Source organism: Ranitomeya variabilis, chromosome 4, assembly GCF_051348905.1.
Source record: "Ranitomeya variabilis isolate aRanVar5 chromosome 4, aRanVar5.hap1, whole genome shotgun sequence".
NCBI classification, from domain to species: domain Eukaryota; kingdom Metazoa; phylum Chordata; class Amphibia; order Anura; family Dendrobatidae; genus Ranitomeya; species Ranitomeya variabilis.
In genome coordinates, this window is record NC_135235.1 from 223,052,171 (window position 1) to 223,071,979 (window position 19,809).

General features: G+C 42.4%; 1 protein-coding gene across 1 annotated transcript in view; it reads left to right on the forward strand.

The window, feature by feature from the left end:
* Positions 1-19,809, forward strand: part of LOC143767799 (sialic acid-binding Ig-like lectin 8) — a 109,204-nt gene that overhangs the window by 27,525 nt on the left and 61,870 nt on the right. Inside the window, exon 3 of the mRNA XM_077256319.1 lies at positions 3,419-3,673. Within this exon, the coding sequence (XP_077112434.1) occupies positions 3,419-3,673 (255 nt within the window). The remainder of the gene's footprint in view (positions 1-3,418; positions 3,674-19,809) is intronic.

Consider the following 19,809-nt stretch of genomic DNA (forward strand, 5'->3'; position numbering starts at 1 on the left):
AAACCCTCCTGACCTGCTGGACATGAGAGTCCCAGTCATCCGAAAAAATCAAAATATCATCCAGATACACAATCATAAATTTATCCAAATAATCACGGAAAATGTCATGCATAAAGGACTGAAAGACTGAAGGGGCATTTGAAAGACCAAAAGGCATCACCAAATACTCAAAGTGGCCCTCGGGCGTATTAAATGCGGTCTTCCACTCATCCCCCTGCTTAATTCGCACCAAATTATACGCCCCACGGAGATCTATCTTAGAGAACCACTTGGCCCCCTTTATGCGAGCAAACAAATCAGTCAGCAGTGGCAACGGATATTGATATTTAACCGTGATTTTATTCAAAAGCCGATAATCAATACACGGTCTCAAAGAGCCATCTTTCTTAGCCACAAAGAAAAAACCGGCTCCTAAGGGAGATGACGAAGGACGAATATGTCCCTTTTCCAAGGACTCCTTTATATATTCTCGCATAGCAGCATGTTCAGGCACAGACAGATTAAATAAACGACCCTTAGGGTATTTACTACCCGGAATCAAATCTATGGCACAATCGCACTCCCGGTGCGGAGGTAATGAACCAAGCTTAGGCTCTTCAAAAACGTCACGATATTCAGTCAAGAATTCAGGAATCTCAGAGGGAATAGATGATGAAATGGAAACCACAGGTACGTCCCCATGCGTCCCCTTACATCCCCAGCTTAACACAGACATAGCTTTCCAGTCAAGGACTGGGTTATGAGATTGCAGCCATGGCAATCCAAGCACCAACACATCATGTAGGTTATACAGCACAAGAAAGCGAATAATCTCCTGATGATCCGGATTAATCCGCATAGTTACTTGTGTCCAGTATTGTGGTTTATTACTAGCCAATGGGGTGGAGTCAATCCCCTTCAGGGGTATAGGAGTTTCAAGAGGCTCCAAATCATACCCACAGTGTTTGGCAAAGGACCAATCCATAAGACTCAAAGCGGCGCCAGAGTCGACATAGGCATCCGCGGTAATAGATGATAAAGAACAAATCAGGGTCACAGATAGAATAAACTTAGACTGTAAAGTGCCAATTGAAACAGACTTATCAAGCTTCTTAGTACGCTTAGAGCATGCTGATATAACATGAGTTGAATCACCGCAATAGAAGCACAACCCATTTTTTCGTCTTAAATTCTGCCGTTCACTTCTGGACAGAATTCTATCACATTGCATATTCTCTGGCGTCTTCTCAGTAGACACCGCCAAATGGTGCACAGGTTTGCGCTCCCGCAGACGCCTATCGATCTGGATAGCCATTGTCATGGACTCATTCAGACCCGCAGGCACAGGGAACCCCACCATAACATCCTTAATGGCATCAGAGAGACCCTCTCTGAAATTCGCCGCCAGGGCGCACTCATTCCACTGAGTAAGCACAGCCCATTTACGGAATTTCTGGCAGTATATTTCAGCTTCGTCTTGCCCCTGAGATAGGGACATCAAGGCCTTTTCCGCCTGAAGCTCTAACTGAGGTTCCTCATAAAGCAACCCCAAGGCCAGAAAAAACGCATCCACATTGAGCAACGCAGGATCCCCTGGAGCCAATGCAAAAGCCCAATCCTGAGGGTCGCCCCGGAGCAAGGAAATCACAATCCTGACCTGCTGAGCAGGATCTCCAGCAGAGCGAGATTTCAGGGACAAAAACAACTTGCAATTATTTTTGAAATTTTGAAAGCAAGATCTATTCCCCGAGAAAAATTCAGGCAAAGGAATTCTAGGTTCAGATATAGGAACATGAACAACAAAATCTTGTAAATTTTGAACTTTCGTGGTGAGATTATTCAAACCTGCAGCTAAACTCTGAATATCCATTTTAAACAGGTGAACACAGAGCCATTCCAGGATTAGAAGGAGAGAGAGAGAGAGAAAGGCTGCAATATAGGCAGACTTGCAAGAGATTCAATTACAAGCACACTCAGAACTGAAGGGAAGGAAAAAAAAAAAAAAAATCTTCAGCAGACTTCTCTTTTCTCTCCTTTCTCTGTCAATTAATTTAACCCTTTTTTGGGCCGGTCAAACTGTTATGGTTCTCAATGGCAAGAGAACATAGCCCAGCAAACATAGGTACTAACTCTTGGAAGGATGGAAACTAAACTGACCATGAACTAAACCTGCCGCACAACTAACAGTAGCCGGGTAGCGTTGCCTACGTTTTTATCCCTAGACGCCCAGCGCCGGCCGGAGGACTAACTAATCCTGGCAGAGGAAAATATAGTCCTGGCTCACCTCTAGAGAAATTTCCCCGATAGGCAGACAGAGGCCCCCACATATATTGGCGGTGATTTTAGATGAAATGACAAACGTAGTATGAAAATAGGTTTAGCAAAATTGAGGTCCGCTTACAAGATAGCAGGAAGACAGAAAGGGCACTTTCATGGTCAGCTGAAAACCCTATCAAAATACCATCCAGAAATTACTTTAAGACTCTAGTATTAACTCATAACATCAGAGTGGCAATTTCAGATCACAAGAGCTTTCCAGACACAGAAACGAAACTACAGCTGTGAACTGGAACAAAATGCAAAAACAAACGAGGACTAAAGTCCAACTTAGCTGGGAGTTGTCTAGCAGCAGGAACATGCACAGAAAGGCTTCTGATTACAATGTTGACCGGCATGGAAGTGACAGAGGAGCAAGGTTAAATAGCGACTCCCACATCCTGATGGAAACAGGTGAACAGAGGGGATGATGCACACCAGTTCAATTCCACCAGTGGCCACCGGGGGAGCCCAAAATCTAATTTCACAACAGTCATCGTATCCAACCCCCCGATCAATGCAGGATTCACTAAACCGTCTCAGACAGATGTCTGTCCAGCCTCTGTTTGAAGACTTCCATGGAAAGAGAACTCACCACCTCTCGTGGCAGCCTGTTCCACTCATTGATCACCCTCATTGTCAATTTTTTCAAAATATCTAATCTGTATCTTCTCCCTTTCAGTTTCATTCCATTGCTTCTCGTGTTTGCATGTGTAGATGAGAATAATGATGATCCTTCTACACTGTGACAGCCCTTCAGATATTTGTAGACAGCTATTAAGTCTCCTCTTAGCCTTCTGTTTTGCAGCTAAACATTCCCAGATCCTTTAACCGTTCCTCGAAGAACACAGTTTGCAGTTTGCTCACCATCCTGGTCGCTCTGCTCTTCTCTGAACTTCCTCCTGTTTTTCATTGTCTTTTTTAAAATGTGGAGCAAAGAACTGGACACAGTATTCCAGATGAGTCCTGACCAAGGAGGAGTAGAGGGGGAGAATTACTTCATGTGATCTAGACTCTATGCTTCTGTTAATACATACTAGAACTGTGTTTGCCTTTTTTGTTGCTGCATCACACTGTTGACTCATGTGCAGTCTGTGAAAAATGTATTTAATATCTTTCCCAGGTGTTGTTATCAATGATACAACCGCAGTGATTATGGAGGATGGAGATTCTGTAACTCTTCGGTGCATTGTAGACAGTAACCCGAATGCTTCTGTCACTTGGTATAAAGAAGACATGGTTGTTCATCGCAACATAAGTAACCAGACTGTCACCATTCAACTCATCAGCATTACCGAAAATGATGCCGGGAGATATCAGTGTTCTGCAATGAATAAACATGGGGTCACAAATAGGAGCATTCAAATCATATATCGAAGTAAGTAGGAAATATTTGCCTTACATATGATCAACTTGTAAAAGAGTCAGTTTTGGATGTGAGGCCTTTGATCCTCAAATAAGTTGTCTAATTTTATGTGTTCAGGAGTGCACCACTCCTCTGCTTGATGACTCATTATTTGCCGAGCGGTGATGCTCTTCTGAATAATTAGCAGTTCGGACCATAGGAGACATCTTTAGAGACTATTGAAGCAGGTGAAAAATAGAAAAAAAGTTTTTAAAAAAATAGAAAAAAAATAAATAAAAGTTCAAATCACCCCCACAATCCAAAATGTAAGGTTGAACCATTTATACAAAACACATAAAAGCCCATGTTTACTGCCCTTGGGTATGATTTTGGTTGTATAGTTCACATTTTTATCTGTTCTATATATATCTATTCACATGCAGATGAAGGATCTAAAGCAATTTTCATTCTACAACTAATTGGATTGATCTGCCTACTGGTGCTTGTATTGCTGCTTGCATTTACTCTTTGCAGGTAATGTTTGTTAATAATCCAAATTATTGTGCACTAGTAACCTTTCTATCTATTGTCCAGTTTTTAAAACTCATTTCCATACCCGTTATTATTATTATTATTATACATTTTTATAGGTTTACATGTGAAAGGGGCAGATATAGACAAGCACAATAAGCATGAGCAAAACAAGGCACACACAAGTAGAGAAGGAGAGAGGACCCTGCCCGCGAGGGCTCACAGTCTGCAGGGGATGGGTGAGGATACACTAGGAGAAGGTAGAGTTGGTCATGAGGCGGTTCAGCAGACAAAGGATCGCTGCAGGCTGTAGGCTTGTCAGAAGAGGTGAGTCTTCAGGTTCCTTTTGAAGGTTTCCATGGTAGGTGAGAGCCTGATGTGTTGGGTGTAGAGAGTTCTAGAGTATAGGGGAAGCACGGGAGAAGTCTTGGATGCAGTTGTGAGAGGAAGAGATGAGAGAGGAGTAGAGAAGGAGATCCTGAGAGGATCAAAGGTTGCGTGTGGGTAAGTACCGGGAGACCATGTCACAGATGTATTGAAGAGATAGGTTGTGGATGGCTTTGTATGTCATAGTTAGGGTTTTGAACTGGAACCTCTGGACAATAGGAAGCCAGTGAAGGGCTTAGCATAGGGGAGAGGCTGGGGAATAGCGGGGAGACAGGTGTATTATTTGGGCAGCAGAGTGTAGGATGGATTGGGGTGGTACCAGAGTGCTAGAGGGGAGGCCAGAGAGTAGGAGGTTGCAGTAATCGAGGCAGGAGATGATGAGGGCATGCACTAGTATTTTTGTGGTTTCATGGTCAAGGAATGCGCGGATCCAGAAAATATTTTTTTCAGTTTGAGTCAGCAGGAGGAGGCAAGGGCTTGGATATGGGGCTTATTGGGGTATTATGAGTTGGAGACCAGCTACAAAGAGCGGCACTTGTTCTGGAGGATCTGGCATCTACATACCTTGCATAAATAGCCCAATAATTTATTTATGCATACAGTGTAATACATTGTTTACCCTATGGTGGCACTGCAGGCAAAGTGAACACTTGCTGCCAGGATCCTCTCCAGAAAAGATTTTAGAAATTGTAACTACTGTATAATTGAACTTTCAGCAAAAAATCCCTTTTTTTCTTCTAAACAGCAGTAATAATTGTCACATGTTAACTGTTCTTATAGAAAGATACTGAAGAATTCAAGAAGCATCAAGGTATGTAAACTGCTAAGATAATCAAGACAGCCAACTAAAATTTGACTTGTTTGGGCATGTGAATGTTACAGTGGGTCCCCCGTGTTCATCGCTTGGGAGAAGTCAAAAGTTGTGAAGAAAGAGCAACTCTGCTCTAGCTTTTTTTCAGCCCATCCAACTATTACGTGGTCGGCCCTTTCATGCCATGGTGCAGAGGAAAAGTTGTATTGGATCAAATAGACAAAGTAAGAAAAGTGAAACGATTTTAAGATGACATTTTTAAGACAAAATGGTCAACTATTGGAGTCGTCCCATATGTTTAATTGATGAAAGAAATGGAAATCTGTTAAAATTGTAACACCATTTTAAGCCGCCTCCATGGGCAGGGTGTCTAGTAGATCTCACCTCAATTTGACAGAGTGATTCTATCCAAATCTTGCTGAGAACTGTAGAGGAATGTAAGAATGTCTTCCTCTTCTGTCAAGGGTCGACGCGGGAAACCCCTGTACACTCACAAGAGATGAGATGAAAACACTAAACAGGTTTATTTAAAGGGGGGAAATGGGGAAAGATGCAGGGGGAATAACAAAGAAGAACAAAACAATATGGTACAAGATGTGCTCTGCAGCAAGCCTTAATGTTAAGTATGACACTTCCCCTTAATTGACAGCAGACATATTCCTAACTAATTACACGTAAACCATAAATAGCTGCAACAGTGAAAGCAGCAAAGTCCGACATTAGGGCTCTGTTGGCGCAGATGGTGGCGCGCTTACAGGAACCGTTGGTGCAGGACTTCCATCCTCAATTATTCCTCTGGGTACTGTGTTCTATGGTAACCTAAGAGATGGAAGAGGAGATTCGTAAAGTCCAGTCGTTGGCTCCTTCCACTACTCAAGGATCCAAATTATTTATGCCTGTGTACCTAAGATTGCGGGTGTTACAGGAATTTCATGATTCTGTCTTGAGTGGTTATCCTGTGGTTACTGCTACATGGAAAGCCATTGCTAGATTTTTCTGTTGGCTGTCCATGCATAAGGATATTAATGATTACCTAATGCAGAGACACTGTCTAGGTTTATTTACCATATTGTAAGGTTACATGGGATCATTTTTAACATTGTGTCTGATAGGGGAGTCTAAATTCTGTAGAGATTTTTGTCGTATACTCAGGATTAACTTGTCATTTTACTCTTCTTATCACCCTGAAACCATCAATCAGACAGAGAGGACAAATCAATCTTTAGAACAAATTTTAAGGTGCTTTGTGGCAGATCGGCAGGAGGATTGGTCGTTGTTTTTACCTCTCTGAAATTTTGTTTTTCATCACCATTTTGGTGAGTTTTCTAGTATTAGTTCAAAATGTCTCCTGGGGTGGAGGTCATCATGCAGAGACTTGGGGATCTTGAAGAGAGGTTCAAAAGAATCCACTGGTTTTTTGTTTTTTTTTACAAAATAATGTTAGTAAATTTGGCTTTAACAGCTCAATATTGAAATGAATCTTGGCTCTATATAATAATCCATCTGCTAGAGTGGTTTCCAATAACCACTCATCAGATAATTTTAACATTTCTAATGGCATCAGACAAGGCTGTCCTTTATCCCCTATTCTTTTGGCTCTAATTATGGAGCCATTTGTTGAAAGAGTAAGAAATAATAGCATTAATAATGGGGTGTCTACTAAAATTAGAAACGATAAAATCAGGTTTTTTGCGAACGATGTGATTCTTTCATTGACAAATCCACTATCATCCTTGAGAGAAATTTCTAAAGAAATCGAAGGATTCGCTAAGGACTGATATTATAAGATAAATTTATCTAAATCCAAAATGTTAGACTTAAACAGAGACAATGAGCTAAAACAAATTATTCAGGACGAGTTTGAATACAAATGGGAGGAGCAAACTATCTCATATCTGGGTATCGAAATTACAAGTGATAGAGGTTAACCTAGAAATTGTAGGCTATACAAGAAGATTTATTGAAAATATCTAAACACGAACTTTTATGGTTGGAGAGAAACAAAAGTCACAAAATGTTTGTACTACCCAAATTACTGTACATCTTCAGAGTGAATCATCTGCTAATTAGTAAGGAATGTATTTCTAAGTTTCAAGCTAAATTAACGAGATTTATGTGGAAAAATAAAAATCCACGTGTTTTAAAAGAAGGAAAACAATGGAGGCATGGGAGTGCCGAATATTTCTTCCCATTATTTAAGATCCCTATGGATAATGCCTAATAATTTTTCCAGTTTTCATTATTAAAAAAATATTTTAATAAGAATATCTCATTAAAAACCCTGATCTTTGCTCACTTGTTTGACAATAATTTTCCCACCCCAAGATCTCCGACAAAGACGACAAATATTTACACTATAAAATCCCTGTATAAGTCATTGAAATTTACTACTGTAGGATTCAAAACTGAAATACCAATCGAGATTTTAGATGTAATCATATCCCATTTAAATCTGAAAAACTGGAAAAAGAAAGCCATCATATTAATTTCAGATTTATTTCTAGACAATGACAAAAATCTCTCTACCTTTTATCTCTTGCAAGAAAAAAAATTGAACTTGGTGACATTGATTTTGTACCAAATATGTGTATGTTTGATTTTTTTATTGTTTTATTCTGAATGGGGTTGTAGGGGGGTGATTTGAACTTGTATATTTTTTAATTTTTTAAATATTTTTAAAACATTATTTTTTTACTTTTAGTATGCTTCAATAGTCTACATGGGAGAGTAGAAGCTGCCATAATCCGATCAGCTCTGTCTACTGATGGAACGATATTATTTTGGTTTCAGTGAAACATAACGTTAATTTTAGGGCTAGGGACCTCTGATTTTGAAAGGGGCCCAATGCAGAACTATTCTTATCCATACGACATCTTCTCATGGCGAAAGATGGAGACTTTTTTAAACCACGTTGTGTAGAGCACTCATAAGACATGTGATTAGGTTTCACAAAAGCAAAGCTGACCATCACTCATCCACCTCAATGACTGTTGCCGTCTTTCATTGGCTGATTGAACTGTTAGTTTTATCCGCTCTATTTCCATAGCGTGGGTATTTAGAATTTGGGCAAGTTGTTCCCTTTGCTTTTCAATGATCTTCTAGAGCTATTCCTCTTAATGATTCAGCTTGGGATTTAAGGCAACAGCAGCTAGTTGCTTGATTGTCTGCTCTCTGGCTGCTAGAATAGCTTCCTTCTGTCACACCTACTTACGCAACTGATGGAAGGAACAGTAGATCTTCTCTTCATCACAGCACCTCTGTCACTGCTAAATGGCTTTGAAAGTCAAAGCTCCATGAAGCTATTGTTCCAGATGACACTGGTCAACTTGTCCAGGGTTATGTCTGCCCTCAGATACTATTCTGTGCTTTAGCTTATCCTGTTGATAAAGTAATCAGACAGTTTTTCACTAGAGTCCTGGTAGGTGTAGGAAAGTTTATATAGGAGGTCGGTGGCATCCTCTCTGGATCCAAAACTATTTTTTAAGTCAACCATGTAGTCTTGGTAGGACACCTTTGGATGGCTACACCAAGTAGCTTGTACCACTACAATAGCAAGACCTTTAAGACTCCAAAATTCTGTGTTTATTCAAAACATTGGTGCACTGCCATTCTAAAACCTGCAGAGCAGCATCCCTCCAATTGTCATACCCTTCTTCACTAGGAGGGATGGGAGTGACATCCGAAATTGTTCTCAGATAATGGTAGGCCATTTTCAGGTTCATACTTGTAACCTAAATTCGATAAACAATCTATATTCTTCAAAGTTATCTTATTTTTCTTCCAATGTCTTTTGAGTGCAAGTACTTTTTGTTCCTGCAGACTGAAGGCACATACACAGATCTAAAGATATCGGAGATTACAGAAACATACAATCAATTAAAGGTAACCATGAATGTGTTCTTGGTAACTATTATTTTTCTGGTGATTATACTTCATTTTATTTGCATCTTTTTTTATTATTATTTTTGCATATTTATATGAATTTCTGTTTCATTTTACAGTTTCATGCACACACTGATAATGAAGGATCAGATGCTGGTGTAGCTCATGTTTATGAAAATGTCATCTAGCAACATTTTTAAGAAAATGATAATAAAATCATCTGATTGATACTTTGGGTTTATTGATTTACTTTTGTATGGATAAAAATATTTGCATTGACTGGATGGGATCACCTCTGTTGATTGTCTTATTTTCTTAAATGACTTTCTTAAGGGCTGTTATAAAGCATAAAATGTGTTAAAATCCTGTACTTTCTTGTAAAGGAAGGATGATTCAAAATGCAAAAGAGTCCCTCTTACTTAGGAGAATAAGTCAAATGAAAACTATAGGCAATGGGATGGAAAGGTGGTTCCCAAAGCCAAACTCAAAACTCAAGCAGTAGTGTACTTACTGGACCTATGGTTGTTAGGTGTTGAGTTCACACCTCTGCACAGCAGGAATCTCTGTTGAGGTCTCCCATTCTTCTCCAGCCACAGTTCTCCCATTCTTCTCCAGCCACAGTGGAGCCTGCTCAGCAGAGACGTCGGTCCCAGCGTCTGACTCAGGCTGATACTGGGTGACTGGTTGCTACAGTTCTTCCAGGTTCTGCCTTTGTAGCCAGTACTGGTCAGCGGCGAGCAGACGTCTCTGGGTCTAAGTCCTGCTTTTCCCCTTCTGAGCATGCCCAGGGTAAGACCTCTCATTGGAGGTCGGGGGTCACATGCTCAGATACTGCAGCAGCTCCCTTTGGTCCTCTAGGAAGGTCCTGAAGTTGCTCAGGTATTGTAGCAGCTCCTATTGGTCTTCTAGGAAGGTCCTGAAGTTGCAGCAGCTATAAAAGGTTCGCGTGGTCGCACGGCCATGTGCTAGTATCAAACCAATGTCTATGTGCTCAGCGCCAGTGTGGTCATGTTTGGATGCGGTTAGGGTTTGGCTGAAATAAGCCCCTATAATACCGGCACCTCCGGTGAGGAATTTGTATGAGTGTATTCAGGGCCTTGGCTGAAATAAGCCGCTAGAATACCAGCACCTCAGGTGAGGAGTTGTTTGTCTGTTTTCTCTGACTGCATGACCACAGTTTGCTCTGGTTGGTAGCTGTGTACCTCTGTGAGGTTAACAGGGCACAGCATCTTGTTCCTAGCGACTCTGTGGAGATAACAGAGTTTGCTTATACTGCCATATAGCACCACCATTTGCCAGCAGCAGGTTCCTCTCCTGCACAGTGGACTCCGGGTTGCGAACGCACCTAATAATACATATGTATACTCGGAACATTCTGCCAACCCTAACAATGGTCTTCATGCTCAATGTAAAGTGAGGCACAGACCTTAACCCCTTCCCGACCTGTGACGCCACGTAGGCGTCATGAAAGTCGGTGCCAATCTGACCTGTGACGCCTATGTGGCGTCATGGAGGGATCGCGTCCCAGCAGATCGGGTGAAAGGGTTAACTCCAATTTCACCCGATCTGCAGGGACAGGGGGAGTGGTATTTCAGCCCGGGGGGGGTGGCTTCACCCCCCCGTGGCTATGATCACTCTGATTGGCTGTTGAAAGTGAAACAGCCAATCAGAGCCATTTGTAATATTTCACCTCTGAAAAGTGGTGAAATATTACAATCCAGCAATGGCCGATGCTGCAATACCATCGGCCATGGCTGGAAATTCTGATCTGCCCCCCGCCACCGCCACCGATCTCCTCCCCAGTCCTCCATCCTGTGTTCTGCTCCCCTCCGTCCGCCTGTCCGCTCCCCCATCCTCCTGTCCGCTCCCCCGTGCTCCGATCAAACCTCCCATGCTCCGATCCCCTCCCTCATACTTACCGAGCCTCCTGGTGTCCGTCCGCCATCTCCGTGGGCACCGCCATCTTCCAAAATGGTGGGTGCATGCGCAGTGCGCCTGCCGAATCTGCCGGACGGCAGATTCGTTCCAGGTACATTTTGATCACTGTGATAAATCCTATCACAGTGATCAAAATAAAAAAAATAGTAAATGACCCCCCCTTTATCACCCACATAGGTAGAGACAAAAATAAAATAAAGAAATGATCTTTACTTTTATTTTTCCACTAGGGTAAGGGTTAGAACTAGGGTTAGGGTTAGAACTAGGGTTAGGGATAGGGTTAGGGTTAGGGTTAAGGCTAGGGTAAGAATTAGGGTTAGAATCAGGCTATGTGCACATGGTGCAGATTTGGCTGCGGATCCACAGCGGATTGGCCGCTGGGGATTCGAAGCAGTTTTCCATCAAGTTTACAATACCATGTAAACCTATGGAAAACCAAATCCGCTGTGCCCATGGGGCGGAAAATACCATGCGGAAACATTGCGTTGTATTTTCCGCAGCATGTCAATTTTTTGTGCGGATTCCGCAGCGTTTTACACTTTTCCTCAATAGGAATCCGCAAATGAAATCAGCACAAAAACACTGGAAATCGGCAGGTAAAATGCAGTGCCTTTTACCTGCGGATTTTTAAAAAAATGGTGCCTAAAAATCTCACACGAATCCGCAACGCGGGCATATAGAGATAGGGTTGGAAATAGGGTTAAGATTAGGCTTGTGGTTAGGGTTATGGTTAGGGTTAGGGGTGTGTTAGGGTTAGGGTTGTGGCTAGGGTTGGGATTAGGGTTAGGATTGGGATTAGGGTTAGGATTAGGGTTAGGGTTGGGATTAGGGTTACGGGTGTGTTGGGGTTAGGGTTGTGGTTAGGGGTGTGTTGGGGTTAGGGTTGTGATTAGGGTTATGGCTACAGTTGTGATTAGGGTTAGGGGTGTGTTGGGGTTAGTGTTGGAGTTATAATTGAGGGGTTTCCACTGTTTAGGCACGTCAGGGGTCTCCAAACGCAACATGGCGCCACCATTGATTCCAGCCAATCTTGCGTTCAAAAAGTCAAATGGTGCTCCCTCCCTTCTGAGCCCCAATGTGCGCCTAAACAGTGGTTTACCCCCACATATGGGGTACCAGCATACTCAGGACAAACTGGGCAACAACTATTGGGGTCCAATTTCTCCTGTTACCCTTGCAAAAATAAAAAATTGCTTGCTAAAACATAATTTTTGAGAAAAAAAAATGATTTTTTATTTTCACGGCTCTGCGTTGTAAACTTCTGTGAAGCACTTGGGGGTTCAAAGTGCTCACCACATATCTACATAAGTTCCTTGGGGGGTCTAGTTTCCAAAATGGGGTCACTTGTGGGGAGTTTCTACTGTTTAGGCACATCAGGGCTCTGAAAACGCAACGTGATGCCCGCAGACCATTCCATCAAAGTCTGCATTTCAAAACGTCACTACTTCCCTTCCAAGCCCCGACGTGTGCGTAAACAGTGGTTTACCCCCACATATGGGGTATCAGTGAACTCAGGGCAAACTGGGAAACAAATATTGGGGTCCACTTCTCCTGATACCCTTGTGAAAATAAAAAATTGCTTACTAAAACTTAATTTTTGAGGAAAGAAAAATGATTTCTTATTTTCACGGCTCTGTGTTGTAAACTTCTGTGAAGCACTTGGGGGTTCAAAGTGCTCACCAAATATCTAGATAAGTTCCATGGGGGGTCTAGTTTCGAAAATGGGGTCACTTGTGGGGGGTTTCTACTGTTTAGGCACATCAGGGGCTCTGCAAACGCAACATGATGCCCGCAGACCGTTCTATCAAAGTCTGCATTCGAAAACATCACTACTTCCCTTCCGAGCCCCGACGTGTGCCCAAACAGTGATTCCCCCCACATATGGGGTATGAGCGTACTCAGGACAAACTGGACAACAACTTTTGGGGTCCAATTTCTCCTGTTACTCTTATGAAAATAAAAAATTGCGAGCTAAAAAATAATTTTTGAGGAAAGAAAAATTATTTTTTATATTTATGGCTCTGCATTATAAACTTCTGTGAAGCACTTGGGGGTTTAAAGTGGTCACCGCACATCTAGATTAGTTCCATGGGAGGTCTAGTTTCCAAAATGGGGTCACATGTGGGGGAGCTCCAATGTTTAGGCACACAGGGGCTCTCCAAACACAACATGGTGTCTGCTAACAATTGGAGCTAATTTTTCATTCAAAAAGTCAAATGGCGCTCCTTCCCTTCCGAGCCCTGCCGTTTACCCCCACATATGAGGTATCAGTGTACTCAAGAGAAATTACCCAATAAACTTTGGGATCCATTTTATCCTGTTGCCCATGAGGAAATGAACAAATTGAGGCTAAAATAATTTTTTTGTGAAAAAAAAGTACTTTTTCATTTTTACGGATCAATTTGTGAAGCACCTGGGGGTTCAAAGTGCTCACTATGCATCTAGATAAGTTCCTTGGGGGGTCTAGTTTCTAAACTGGCATTACTTGTGGGGGATCTCTAATATTTAGGTACACAGGGGTTCTCCAAAGGCGACATGGTGTCCGCTAACGATTGGAGCTAATTTTTCATTCAAAAGTCAAATGGCACTCCTTCCCTTCTGAGTCTTGCCGTGTGCACAGTGGTTTGTGACCAAATATGAGGTATCGGTGTACTCAGGCGATATTTCCCAACACATTTTAGGATCCATTTTATCCTGTTGCCCATGTGAAAATGAAAAAATTGAGGCTAAAAGAAATTTTATGTGAAAAAACAGTACTTTTTCATTTTTACAGATCAATTTGTGAAGCACCTGGGGGTTCAAAGTGCTCACTATGCATGCAGATAAGCTCCTTGGGGGGTCTAGTTTACAAAATGGGGTCACTTGTTGGGGAGCTCCAATGTGTAGGCACACAGGGGCTCTCCAAATGCAAAATGGTTTCCGCTAAAGATTGGAGCCAATTTTTCATTGAAAAAGTCAAATGGCGCTCTTTCCCTTCCGAGCCCTGTCGTGCGCCCAAACAGTGGATCCCCCCACATATGGGGTATCAGCGTACTCAGGACAAATTGTACAATAACTTTTGGGGTCCAGTTTCTCTTTTTACCCTTGGGAAAATACATAAATTGTTGCTAAAGTTCATTTTTGTGACTAAAAAGTTAAATGTTCATTTTTTCCTTCCATGTTGCTTCTGCTGCTGTGAAGCACCTGAAGGGTTAATAAACTAAGAAGTTCAAGAGAATGTGGTTTTGAGCACCTTGAGGGGTGTAGTTTTTAGAATGGTGTCACGTTTGGGTATTTTCAGCCATATAGACCCCTCATAGTGACTTCAAATGTGATGTGGTCCCTAAAGAAAATGGTTTTGTAAATTTCGTTGTAAAAATGAGAAATTGTTGGTCAAATTTTAACCCTTATAGCTTCCTAGCAAAAAAAAAATGTGCTTTCAATATTGTGCTGATGTAAAGTAGACATGTGGGTAATGTTATTTATTAACTATTTTTTGTCACATAACTCTCTCGTTTAACAGAATAAAAATTCAAAATTTGAAAATTGCGAAATTTTCAAAATTTTAGCCAAATTTCCATTTTTTTCACAAATAAATGCAAAAATTATTGACCTAAATTTACCAGTAACATGAAGCCCAATATGTCGTGAAAAAACAGTCTCAGAACCGCTAGGATCCTGTTGTGAATTAGACTTTTTTGGCTCCCTCTAGTGGTTACTAGTGATATGACTCTGGGATTTCCTTCCCGCTGTTTGCACCCAGCTGGGTCGTTACTTCAGGGGTGTTGCTATATAAACCTCCTGGAACCTTAGTCCAGTGCCTGGCATCGGTGTTATCAGACACATTCTGTTTGCTCCTGTTTGCTGGTCCTGGTTCGTGCTAAATTAAGCTAAGTCTTGCTTCTTTGTTTTTTGGGTTATTTGTTTGCTATCATTTTTGTCCAGCTTGTACTAAATGTGATTCCTGACCTTGCTGGAAGCTCTAGGGGGCTGGTGTTCTCCCCCCGGGCCGTTAGACGGTTCGGGGGTTCTTGAATTTCCAGTGTGGATATTTTTGATAGGATTTTTTGCTGACCATATAAGTTATCTTTCTATATTCTGCTATTAGCTAGTGGGCCTCTCTTTGCTAAATTCCTAGCTCATTCTTATGTTTGTCTTTTCCTCTTACCTCACCGTTATTATTTGTGGGGGGCTTCTATCCAACTTTTTGGGGTATTTCCTCTGGAGGCAAGAAAGGTCTTTCTTTTCCCTTCTAGGGGTAGTTAGCTCTCCGGCTGGCGCGAGACGTCTAGGATCAACGTAGGAACGTTCCCCGGCTGCTGGTATTTGTGGTGCTAGGATTAGTTATATGGTCAGCCCAGTTACCACTGCCCTATGAGCTGGTTTTCTGTATTTATTGACTTAGCATTATTCCTGAGACCCTCTGCCATTGGGGTCATAACAGTATGCCAGGCCAATATTGAATGTTTAAAGCATTGCAGAAGTGGGATAATAAGAAAGGAAATTCTGAGTTTTTTTTTTTCCTTCCTTCTCTTCCTCCCCTTTACCTTTGAGTGGCGTGTGCTTGCTGCAGACATGAATATGCAGACCTTGATTACAAGTGTTGACCAGCTGGCAGCTCGTGTGCAGGGTATACAAGATTTTGTTACCAGTAGTCCTATGTCTGAACCTAAAATACCTATTCCGGAATTGTTTTCTGGAGATCGATTTAGGTTTAGGAATTTCAAGAATAATTGTAAATTGTTTCTTTCTCTGAGACCCCGTTCATCTGGAGATTCTGCTCAGCAAGTTAAAATTGTTATTTCTTTTTTGCGGGGCGACCCTCAGGATTGGGCTTTCTCGCTAGTGCCAGGAGATCCGGCATTGGCAAATATTGATGCGTTTTTTCTGGCGCTCGGATTGCTTTACGAGGAACCCAATCTTGAAATTCAGGCAGAAAAAGCCTTGCTGGCTATTTCTCAGGGTCAGGATGAAGCTGAAGTGTATTGCCAAAAATTTCGGAAATGGTCCGTGCTTACTCAGTGGAATGAGTGTGCTCTGGCTGCAAATTTCAGAAATGGCCTTTCTGAAGCCATTAAGAATGTGATGGTGGGTTTCCCCATTCCTACAAGTCTGAATGATTCTATGGCGCTTGCTATTCAAATTGACCGGCGTTTGCGGGAGCGCAAAACCGCTAATCCTCTGGTGGTGTTGTCTGAACAAACACCTGATTTAATGCAATGTGATAGAATTCAGACTAGAAATGAACGGAAAAATCATACACGTCAGAATGGGTTGTGTTTTTACTGTGGTGATTCTACACATGTTATATCAGCATGCTCTAAACGCCTAACAAGGGTTGTTAGTCCTGTCGCCATTGGTAATTTGCAACCTAAATTTATTTTGTCTGTGACTTTAATTTGCTCTTTGTCTTCTTACCCTGTTATGGCGTTTGTGGATTCAGGTGCCGCCCTGAGTCTTATGGATATGTCATTTGCCAAGCGCTGTGGTTTTGTTCTTGAACCGTTAGTAAATCCTATTCCTCTTAGAGGTATTGATGCTACGCCATTGGCGGAAAATAAACCACAGTTTTGGACGCAGGTGACCATGTGCATGACTCCTGAACATCGGGAGGTGATTCGTTTTCTTGTTCTGCATAAAATGCATGATTTGGTCGTTTTGGGTCTGCCATGGTTACAGACCCACAATCCAGTCCTGTGGATTGGAAGGCAATGTTTGTGTCAAGTTGGGGCTGTCAGGGAATTCATGCTGATTCCCCGCCGGTGTCTATTGCTTCCTCTACTCCTTCGGAAGTTCCTGAGTATTTGTCTGATTATCAGGATGTATTCAGTGAGTCCAGATCCAGTGCTCTGCTTCCTCATAGGGACTGTGACTGCGCCATAGATTTGATTCCAGGTAGTAAATTTCCTAAGGGAAGATTATTTAATCTGTCAGTACCTGAGCATGCCGCAATGCGTTCATATATCAAGGAGTCTCTGGAGAAGGGGCATATCCGTCCATCCTCTTCCCCTCTTGGTGCGGGATTCTTTTTTGTGGCTAAGGCTGGTTTCACACTTGCGTTTTTATCTGCATGCGTTTTTTAAAAAAAACGCATGTGTGAAAAACGCATGTAAACGCGGTAAAACGCATGCGTTTTTTAGACGCATGCGTTTTTATAGAAAAACACAAGAAAACACAAGAAAACACAAGAAAAAACAAGAAAACCCTAACCCTACCCCTACCCCTAACCCTAACCCTAAACGTGACTGAAATACGTGGCACTGAAATACGTGCAACTGAAATACGTGGTACTTAAATACGTGGCACTTAAATACGTGGCACGTGGCACTTAAATACGTGGCATGTGGCACTTAAATACGTGGCACGTGGCACTTAAATACGTGGCATGTGGCACTTAAATACGTGGCACGTGGCACTTAAATACGTGGCACGTGGCACTTAAATATGTGCCACGTGGCACTTAAATACGTGGCACGTGGCACGTGGCACTTAAATACGTGGCATGTGGCACTTAAATACGTGGCATGTGGCACTTAAATATGTGGCACGTGGCACTTAAATACGTGGCACGTGGCATACGTGGCACTGAAATACGTGATACGTGGCACTTAAATACGTGGCAATATGACTGTCAGAAAATGTTCATTAAACGGTTAGGGGTGAGGTTAGGGGTAGAGTTGGGGTTAGGGTTTGGATCCCTTTATCACCTTGATGGTGGTGGGTGGCTTTTCAGTGTGTTTTCTGGTTTTTTTCTATAAAAACGCATGCGTTTTTAGCGCAAACAAACGCATGTGCTTAAAAACGCATGCGTTTACATAGACAGCAATGCATTTTTTTGCAAAAAAACGCGCAAGAAAATACTGCAGGTAGCATTTTTGAAAATGAACGCATGCAGACAAAAAACGCATGCGTTTGAAAACGCGACCAAACGCATGTGCAAAAAAACGCATGCGTTTTCAATGTTAAATATAGGGAAAAAAACGCATGCGTTTTTTGTGCAAAAAACGCTGCAGACAAAAACGCAAGTGTGAAACCAGCCTAAGAAGGACGGATCTTTGAGACCTTGTATTGACTATCGGCTACTGAATAAAATCACTGTAAAATTTCAGTATCCTTTGCCTCTCGTGTCGGACTTGTTTGCCCGGATTAAGGGTGCCAAGTGGTTCACCAAGATAGATCTTCGTGGTGCATACAACCTTGTGCGCATAAAGCAAGGTGATGAATGGAAGACTGCATTTAATACTCCCGAAGATCATTTTGAGTACTTGGTGATGCCTTTTGGGCTTTCTAATGCTCCCTCAGTATTTCAGTCCTTTATGCATGATATTTTCCGGAAGTATCTGGATAAATTTATGATTGTTTATCTGGACGATATTCTGGTTTTCTCTGAAGATTGGGACTCACATGTGGAGCAGGTCAGGATGGTGTTTCAGGTTTTGCGTGAGAATGCCTTGTTTGTTAAAGGCTCAAAGTGTCTCTTTGGAGTACAGAAAGTTCCCTTTTTGGGGTTTATTTTTTCCCCTTCTGCTGTGGAGATGGACCCAGTCAAGGTCCGAGCTATTCATGAGTGGACTCAACCCACGTCAGTTAAGAGTCTTCAGAAGTTCTTGGGTTTTGCTAACTTCTACCGTCGTTTTATCGCTAATTTTTCTAGTGTTGTTAAACCTTTGACGGATATGACCAAGAAAGGTTCTGATGTTGCTAACTGGGCTCCTGCAGCCATGGAGGCGTTCCAGGAGTTGAAGCGCCGGTTTACTTCGGCGCCTGTTTTGTGCCAGCCTGATGTCTCACTTCCCTTTCAGGTCGAGGTGGATGCTTCTGAGATTGGGGCAGGGGCCGTTTTGTCACAGAGAGGCCCTGGTTGCTCGGTAATGAGACCATGTGCTTTCTTCTCTAGGAAGTTTTCGCCTGCTGAGCGGAATTATGATGTGGGCAATCGGGAATTACTGGCCATGAAGTGGGCATTTGAGGAGTGGCGTCATTGGCTCGAGGGTGCTAAGCATCGTGTGGTGGTCTTGACTGATCACAAAAATTTGATGTATCTCGAGTCTGCTAAACGCTTGAATCCTAGACAGGCCCGCTGGTCATTGTTTTTCTCCCGTTTTGACTTTGTGGTCTCGTATTTACCAGGTTCAAAGAATGTGAAAGCTGTTGCTCTTTCAAGGAGCATTTGTGCCTGACTCTCCTGGAGTCACAGAACCTGTTGGTATTCTTAAAGAAGGAGTTATTTTGTCAGCCATTTCTCCTGATTTGCGACGTGTGTTGCAGAGATTTCAAGCTGGTAGACCTGACTCTTGTCCACCTGACAGACTGTTTGTTCCTGATAAGTGGACCAGCAGAGTCATTTCCGAGGTTCATTCCTCGGTGTTGGCAGGTCATCCGGGAATTTTTGGCTAGGTCATTTTGGTGGCCTTCCTTGTCACGGGATGTACGGTCATTTGTGCAGTCCTGTGGGACTTGTGCTCGAGCTCAGCCTTGCTGTTCCCGTGCCAGCGGGTTGCTCTTGCCCTTGCCTGTCCCAAAGAGGCCTTGGACACATATTTCCATGGATTTCATTTCTGATCTCCCGGTGTCTCGGGGTATGTCTGTCATCTGGGTGGTATGTGATCGCCTTTCAAAAATGGTCCATTTGGTGCCTTTG